Consider the following 9,330-nt stretch of genomic DNA (forward strand, 5'->3'; position numbering starts at 1 on the left):
TAGAAATAACATTTGAGAAGTAAATATTAGTAAATTATGTATTCCTCTTGAAATCAATAACATTTGAATGCAAAAATATCACATAAATTGATCACTAACACTGCTTAATCAAATAATAAGCAAGGGAAATTTCTTTGAATCAGATTGATTTAAATCCTTCATTTTAATCACGTTTTGAATCAGCAAGTAAGATTTGCTGATTTAGATAATTGATGCTAATCTTATTTTGCATTTGTATTTTACTTCAGAAAAAAGAGTAATTTTTATGAGCTGGAATAATCTTCGGAAAAAAAAAAAAAGATTGACAGGTCGCATAAAGATTTCTTTTTCTTTCTTGTCCAGGTGGCACATGATAAATGAAAGTTCTTTTAGGGTTTGAACAGTTTAAAATATATTTTTTTAGATTCTTAAACTTGTTTTGTGGTAGAAAATTATTTAAAATTTTTTAGTTTTTTTTTTTAAAGATGACTTGTATTTTCTCTCAAATGGGATAGAAAATAGAGTGCAACTCAAAACATGCGGTGAAATTTTAAGTCTTTTTCTTGGTTACATGAAGGTACCATAAAATATAATAGACACATATATACAATAAAATATATCAAATATATTAAAATGTTAAATGACTGATTCATTACAGAAAACAATTTATAACTATGTTATAAATAATACAGTTATAAATAATACAGTTACTGAAAACAATAGGCCAAACTTTCAAAAATATATATTTAATCATGTAGATGATGTCTGATGGGATTTTCAAAATCACAGTATTGATTTTACATGTGTTTATGCATATTGGAAAATTTCACTTGGATATAAGTTTGTGTTTTAGTGCCTACATAAGCTAAAAACACCTCTGTGAGAGCTCTTTCTTTCTCTTTTAAATAAGATTTCCTATGCTTTCCCATTACTATATATTGGTACACTGAAAGAGAAAAATAGTGTTTTCAAACCTAGCCAGCTTGCCAATCTCAAACAAAAAATATTTTCTCTGTGTTTGCTTCTGAAACTGAGATCAAAATGAAAAAATGTCTATGCTGTGTACTAATATTAAAATAGATTAAATAATATCATAACAGCTGAAAATAAAGTTATTCAGTACTTGTCATCACAATGACCTAAAATTAGATATTTTCCCTTTTTCCTATTGTGAATGTCTGTAGATAGTTCACTGATTGTTGCTCTACAATGGAGGCTGTTATGTAAAAGATAATCAATAAACCAATCCTATCATCCTTTTGCAGCCACTGCTGGTGTGTAACATTTAACAGTTATTTAACATGGAGACGTTTGAAATGCCAGTGTTGTTTGCTATTTAACATTTTCTCTTACAGGATGATTCTATACAGAATACAAAACAAGTCTCTTTCTTATAACTGAAAAATGCTTACTAATTAATAATGGAATCAGGAATCAATGACTTCATGACTACCCAAAAAGATTAAGAAAAAGATGTTAGGTTGTCAAAAAAGCTAAAAAACAGTTTCTGCCTGATGACCCTAGTCTTTATGGCAGAACAGCAGATCTCATGAATAGGAAAGTAACAGCAATTGTTATCTTGACGTAACTTCCAAAAAGACTCACTCACCCTTTTTCTAACCAAGATGATTGAATCCAGACTACATATATTTATAAGTGGCTGAATAATCAAAGACAAAAATGATCTCACAATCAGCTCAACTTGTAATCACAGGTAGACTTATGTCAGGGGAACTGACAGAACAATGTTTTGAAACCCTTTTCGCTTGTTATTTTGGTGATTCACTGATTAGTAAATACACTGGGATTGCAAGTATAGTGTGAAAATGTTGTGTTATTGTCAACTTAATTGTTGGAATATTCTATCTGACATAGAGATTTATATCAATAGAATGTGAAAGGTATTTTTAAATCATGTATATAAGCATGCAGCTTCATTCTTAGATCAACGATTCAGAGGAAAATGTCAAGAAATGTGCCAAAGGAAAATAGCTTTTTGGGAAAAGTGCTGTGAAAGCTACTTAGATAAGCAAAACTAATATACATGACTCCATAATATTTAGAATTATGGTTTTTTGCACATATATATATAGTCAAATGGTTATGCAGTCAGAACTTATACATCAACATTAAAGAATAGTCATATTGTTTCTATTTAAAAGGTAATAAACAATCAGCTCTAGGATTTTAAAGTTTAACCATATTCTTGTTCAGTGAAAGGTTTTTTTTGATGTATGGAAAAGCATAAAGGGTCATTTAAATTGTAAGAAATATGATACTTGAATAGTTAGGGGGCATAAACTTAGATCCTTTTATGCTATTCATTTCTACTGAATTAAAATAAGGAAGATTCAGATAATTATCTGAATAAAAATGAGCACTGGGTTAAGCTGATGTTCTCAAGAAAATGAAAGAACTGTATGAAGCAAATTCAAATATTTTGGATGTACTATCTATTGATACTCAGTCTTTTTCTCCTTCCTGGTTTTTGTAAAAGTTAGAAGTGAATAGATATGCTAAGAGTAATATTTACCTTTTCCCCTATGTCAATAGGAGAGAAGAACTTTTCCAATTAATCAGATAAATAGTTTTTAGACATTTTATTTGATGCATTCTAAATTACAAGAACACTAAAAATTAAATATTATAAATTGCTTAATATCTGAAATATCTGAAGCTGACATTCATATAGCAATACACTACTGCACATATTAACTTGTCTTCTTTCCTTATGGAGGCCTTCCTCATTCGTATATTAATGCACACAGTAGATCTAACTTTCTTTGATTTTGTGCTTTTCCTTTCAGGTTTGGATATATTCTTCATAAGGATGAGCCTGTGCTCCAAAAAATTGATCTAGAAACAATGTCGTACATCAAGACAATTAGTTTAAAGGATTATAATTGCATTCCTCAGTCACTGGCTTATACACATCTTGGAGGTTATCTTTTTATCTGCTGTAAGCCTGATACTACTGGGGCTGTCCTACCACAGCTCATAGTGGACAGTGTTACCGATTCCGTGATTGGTTACAATGGCGACGTAACAGGCACACCACATATCTCTCCAGATGGACACTACCTTGTCAGCATTGATGATGCAAAAGGTCTCATGAGGATCCAGTCCATAACGATGAGAGGAGAAATACAGGATGCATTTGACATTCACACTAATTTGCACATATCTGATGTAGCTTTTCAGCCATCATTCACTGAAGCTCATCAATACAACGTCTACTGCAGCTCCAGCACACAAACTGATGTTCTCTTCATGGAGCTCTCCTCTGGCAAGGTTAAGATGGTGAAGAGTCTGAAGGAGCCCATCAAGGCAGGCGAATGGCCTTGGAACAGTAAGAACCGTCTTATAAAAGACAGTGGCCTTTTTGGGCAGTATCTCATGACCCCTTCCAAGGAATCTCTGTTTATCCTGGATGGACGGCTCAATAAGTTAAATTGTGAAATCACTGAAGTTGAGAGAGGAAACACAGTAATTTGGGTTGGAGAAGCATAAGGTTCTATGTTAGATATTTACTGAATTAATAGTTTTACAGTACACTGAACTTAAATTACACCACTATTCAAATTTACACCATTTTAATTTTAAATTGCAGGACCCTTCTATACCCATTATTTCTTTGGCTTGAACACAATTTGAATCAACTTCCACATAAAAGTTACTAAAACAGTGGCTATTTGATAATGGTACTCCTTATCAATTATCAGCTGACATTGTGTTGTTTGACCGAAATTACTAAATACTGAAATCAGAGGTAAGTATAATAAATTATTTTAAAGGAAGTAGGAAGAAAGCCACCCCAAAAAAGTTTCAGACAATTTAATATGATACTTTGCATTTGTAAATGGAAGACTTTAATATGATTCAAATTTTTGTTTGGTTTGCTTCAGACACAAAATAATAGCTGTTGTACAACCTTTGACTCCTTAAACTGAAATGTTATGTCCTCTTTTGTCCAGTCCACTGTTAAATCTTTTTGTGCCTTGAAGCGAAGGTCTCACAAGAAAGATAAACATAGAAATTATAAAATTTATTCCCACTTTGGCTACAGGATTGCTTCTCATTGGAAGGAAAGTTTTGGTATCAAATTTCTAGTCTCAAGTTGTGGAACATATACGGAGAGAAGAAAAAAAAAAGAGAGAAATTATATTTGCAGTGTTTTCCAATCACTGCATTTTGGAGTTTATTTTTATGGTGAGTCTTAGTTGAAAGAGCTGCTTGCAGAAGCTTAACCTTTTTTTTAGAAAAAAATAGATATTAGATTTTTCAGCTATCACAGGGTTGCATCAGCAAGGGATTTCAGGTCTACTGAAAAGAAATATCTCACATCCTTTCAGAGTAAACCACATCCTAAAAACCTGGCATCACAAAGCTTCACTTATATCGTTTAGGAAATTGTTAATTAAAACTAAAGAAAACGCATTTTAAGAAAATGAAAACGCAGAGACTGGAGTCTACAACAAGTAGATAACATTTTTCCTTATTCATTGCACCATTGATCCATATTTTTTAAACCATTTGGTTAGCTCAACAGGTTTTCTATTCCATGCATCCAGTTGGATTAGCGCAAAAAAACCCAAACAACAAAACTTTGTATCTTTTATAGTTTGTTTACTTAGAACTCTAATATTTACACTGGTTAAATATGTAAATGGAAAAAATAAGTTTCCCAGAAGAAGAGTAACAAATCAATAGGATCAGAAAGCCAGCAGTAAACAGCTATCCAGACTCAGAGAAATGACTTAGAAGTTTGGGAGTATTTTTATTTTTATTATGTTTTTGCTAAAGAATGCTTATAAGCTCTTAAACTGACCTCCGTTTACTGAAGGCAATCAGAAAAAAAAAAATCTTTTTTTAAACAGAATTTTACTCCGATTTAGATTGTGTAAAATTGCTTAGAAATCTGGGATTTTTTAGCATTGTAATCTTGTGTGCATTTATCATCCTGCCCTGTGTGGTACAGTAGATCTCTCTTTAGCTTGAGCAAACCTCCTGGTAGGTAGATTTAACTGAGATAAGAGTTTGCTTACATTTCTAGCTACTGAATCTTTCCTTTTTAACAGCTCTTCTCCATTGTGAACAAACAAGAATCATGTAAACTGTCTGTTACTCACTTAATTGCAGTAGTCTGTCTCATGCATTTTTTGTTCTGTAATTTATACCACGTGAATGTTCTGTATGTAGAAAATGCTTGACAAAAGAAGAATAAACCCCATAAATTTTAAACAGTACTGACTTTGGTGAATGGTCCAATATAACCACACTGAAGTGGCAAGTGACAGATTTTATTTGAAAGTGCCTATTATTTATATATATATATATATATTTATGTATAAAAATAGATGTATTTTCACATATATATATTTATATAATAATAAGCAGTGTGGAAAGAAAACTTTTTAGAAAAACTTAACTAACTGGAAAGGTTTCCTTTGGCTGCTGCAAAGAAAAGCTCATCTATCAACACAAGCTCATCTATTAGCATATCTAAAGCATAAGTACAGGCTGGGAGGAGAAAGTATTGAGACTAGCCTTGGAGAGAAAGACTTGGGTGTGTTTGTGGATGAAAAGCTCAGTATGACTCATGTGAGCTTCAGCCCAGAAATCCAACTCCATCCTGGGCTGCATCAAAAGAGGCATGACCAGCAGGTCCCTTCCAAGCCTAGCCATTCTATGATTCTATTAATCAATTAGGCACAGAGTAATCAGAGTGCAGACAGATGTCTATTCTAAAGTCTAGCCTCTGGAGCTAAAAACCTCTAGTATAGAAGTTGTACTAACATACAAGCCCAAAACAAGAAGCCTGCACTCTAGTAGCATAGCTAAACCACTCTCTGTCCAGTCTGCTCAGCGTAAGGGGATTCTACACTTACTGTGCCCTCTCCTGGCCTTTTAACATTAAACATTCCCGTGCTGTACATGATCTCTCTTCCAATCTCTATCAAAAACCAAGTCAGTTTTCAGTTTTGGCAGCACCTTATTCTTTTGTATTAGCAATGTTTGGCAGCTGGAGCAGTTTGAAAACTTGGTATGTTGCTTATTATGTGAAAAAGGAGACAAAACCCTCTATAATAAACTTCACAGATTTAACTATGTCGATAACATCACAGTAATTTGTGTAGTATAGAAACTGTCCCCATCAGCTTTGAATTCTTGACTGAAACCAATTTCTATATTCCCAAACCAAGAATATTGTTGACTTTAGCTAAAGCTGTTTGGCAAAGGACTTCTGCCAATTCCCAGTACTTTTTTTAGCTAGTCCAATGTTATAGCTCAAGGACTGCAGTTTGCTTCTGTCCCATTGTTTGGAACTTAAAAAGGTTTCTGGTGTATATGAGTCATTTGATCCCACTGAATAAATGAAAAATCAAACACTGTCTTCAGTGTTTCCGGTTTTAAATCATACAGTGCAACAGTTGGTTTTGAATCCTGTCTTTCCTAATTCCTAATTAGGAAAGCAGAGGCAAAAAATGCCTTCTCTTAGCCTGTGGTAAACACTATTTTTAACAAGCTATTACAAACTTTCAAGATTTAGAATTTCTTTGCAGAAACACATTAGAGAACAGTAGTGGAAGATAATGGAACTGCAATGGAAGAAGCCAAGTGTACATTACAACAAAGCTCTGTCACAGCTGCTCAAAGGTTTCACTATGTTCCTGTACACTAAAAATCTGAGAAGAACTTGTGAGGACAAAACGAGTGCTCTTCACCAGGGATCGTGATGATAGAGCTGCTTTTCTTAAGGTATTTAAAAACTATAATATTTATGACACATGGAGAAAAGGCTCTCTCAGGCTATTTTAAGAAACATCAAAGAGAAGAAAAAGTGGTGCCAAAGTTAAAAAATATCCTAGTTTTTCCTTCGGTTTGGTAGTAGACATTTTTAATAGTTCATGCCCAAAGGTATCTTTAAAAATAATATTCCATACTGATAAACAGCTAGTTATTTGCTGCACTACTTTATGTATATCAATCAATATATGAGGGATTAAAAATAGAGATTTAGTGCTGGGGTTTTTTTTAGAAAAAATTCTTTTATAAAAAAACTCTTTTATAAAAGTCTCTTTTATAAACTAGTAGAAATTTTTATTTCAAAATATTATCTTGCAATTTTTCACTTTTTTCATGTGGTCCAGAATATTTTCATCTGTCTTCATTTGTATACTTTCCATTTGCTTGGTTTATAATATCAAATTGTGAGAGATATTGCTAGTTAAACAACTGCATAAACTGAGTTTTTATGGAGCATTCCTCTCACACCATATAGTTAAGTAAGGCTGTTTATTAAATACAAGTTAAAGGGTGTGTGGTCATTTATGACTATCATAGTATTATTTAGATTTTAAATAGTGACTCTTCATCAGCAGTTTCAGCTACTTTCAATTAACAGAATCTTCTAAGCTTGACTATGGTATTTCTTTTTGTTATTGAACAGCTGGAAAAATGAATCAATCAGTTGCTACAGGAACATGCCTAGTGAATACTATAAAAATTACAAATTGAATTAACTAACATTTTCACTTATTTTTCTTACTGTGTCAGTCATTCTATCAAGCAGCCTTATGCACGACCAATGCTTTGCAAAATATCTTACAGGTCAACAGATTCCAATTTTGTCTAATTTAACTTTATTTTGTAAATGTGGATTTGAACCAGGCTACGGTGTATCCTGGACAAGAGTACAAAAAGGAGGAAGCCTTCTCCATTGTTCGTACATTTCAAAAAAGAAAAGGAAGGTCACATCTTCAAAGACATTTTTAAAACATCTTTGTAAAATACCAGATTTTATGGAATGATTATCACAAACTTCTTTCTCACATTTATTTATAAAATCCTTCAAAACTTTACTAAGTTCTCTCTTAGAGCAGTAAAAGTGTCCAGCATAAATTAATTCATTACTATGCTATTTGTTGTGATGTAATTGCCTTCAGTAATTCTACTTCTTCTTCGATAATAACCAGGCTGTGTGTGTAAGCAATGGTCACAACTACTCATAATTTTTTCCAGTGAAGTTAGACAAATACTTGTTCACCATGGTTGCTTTCATAGCTGTCACAATTGAAGTTCAGCTTTCTCAAATACAGATGGCCGAACTGAAAGATTTAATCTGAATGAGGGGAAGAGCTGGTACCTGTTTCCATTTTTTGCTAACACCCAATGAGGAGAGCTGACAAAAATGGGCTTTTCAGCCCAGAGAGGAGACATCTTCGAGGAGGCCTAATAGCAGCCTGCTAGTACCCTTTAGAGATTATAAAAGACATGGAGCTAGATTCTTCACATCTGTGCATAGCAGGAGGACAAGACACAGCAATATATATTGAATCAAGAGGTTTAGGTTGAATATAAGGAAAAGCTGTGATGACAATGTAGCATGGGAGCAGGTTGCTCAGAGAAGCTGTGTTTTTCAACACCTGTCTGGATTATACCCATCTAAATTTTAGCTGAACTGGCTTTGATCAGGATGTTTGACTATTGACCTATCAACGGCCCTTCAAACCTGAATTGTCTTATGATTCTATGATTATGACTTGGGAATGGAAACAATAGTAGATTTGATTTGTTTCAGTTGTTTATGCTTCTGAATGAGCTGGCACAGCAGATATTTAAATGTAAACCTGCAAGTGTTAAGTTTGGTCTAAAGTATGGCCTAAGCAAAACTCAAGAAAGAATATGTTTTGTCACTTGAAATCCTTAGTTCTGAATATCTTATTTTAAACCAAAGATACTGTCATTTTGAAATCTGGAACACATTTCTTGACTTCCAGGAAATCCCAAGATGATAATAGAACTTGCAAAGTTGATGGAATATGTAAAGGTAAGTGCTCCTTTCAAAATATATGAAAAATAGCTTTAGCAGGGAAAAGGAAGACTTGAAAAAACCACTATAGACAAAATCTCTTACTGCTCTCAGTATATGTCCAAGTGTGACCATAGCCACTTAAGTGTATCCTTGGTCTCAAGTTTTCAAGTAAAAGTGTTCTGGCCATTTATAATATGGTTCAGTAGTGGAATAAAAAGATTTTTTAACTTGCTGACCAATTTCAGATAGAAGAACTCATGTCTTAATGATAGGTCACCCTTCGAAGGAAACAAATATGGAGAAAGTCCTGTTCACCTCTCATCAGTTTGTACTTTGCATTTTGGTCTTCATTTTAAGCAGGTCCTTAAAAAAGCTATGAAGACTTTTGTTTTGAGGTTAGCAATTAAAATGTAGAATATATAGGAATTAAAAAAAGACATATTTAAATATTATTCATCTATGATGGCACATAAGTATTAATTAAATTTCCTGTGAATACAGCTGTTAAACAGGGAAAAGCAAAGGCTTAACTCTGA

At 33.0% G+C, this 9,330-nt stretch overlaps 1 protein-coding gene across 1 annotated transcript in view; it reads left to right on the forward strand.

Annotated features, from left to right (window-relative positions):
- FSTL5 (follistatin like 5) overlaps positions 1 to 4,130 on the forward strand; it is a 272,551-nt gene extending 268,421 nt beyond the window's left edge. The window contains exon 16 of the mRNA XM_008933129.3: positions 2,787 to 4,130. Within this exon, the coding sequence (XP_008931377.2) occupies positions 2,787 to 3,489 (703 nt within the window). The 3' untranslated portion in view covers positions 3,490 to 4,130. The remainder of the gene's footprint in view (positions 1 to 2,786) is intronic.
- Positions 4,131 to 9,330: the final 5,200 nt, after the last annotated feature.

Source organism: Manacus vitellinus, unplaced genomic scaffold, assembly GCF_001715985.3.
Source record: "Manacus vitellinus isolate BGI_N305 unplaced genomic scaffold, ASM171598v3 scaffold_0_pilon, whole genome shotgun sequence".
In the NCBI taxonomy this organism is placed as follows: Eukaryota; Metazoa; Chordata; class Aves; order Passeriformes; family Pipridae; genus Manacus; species Manacus vitellinus.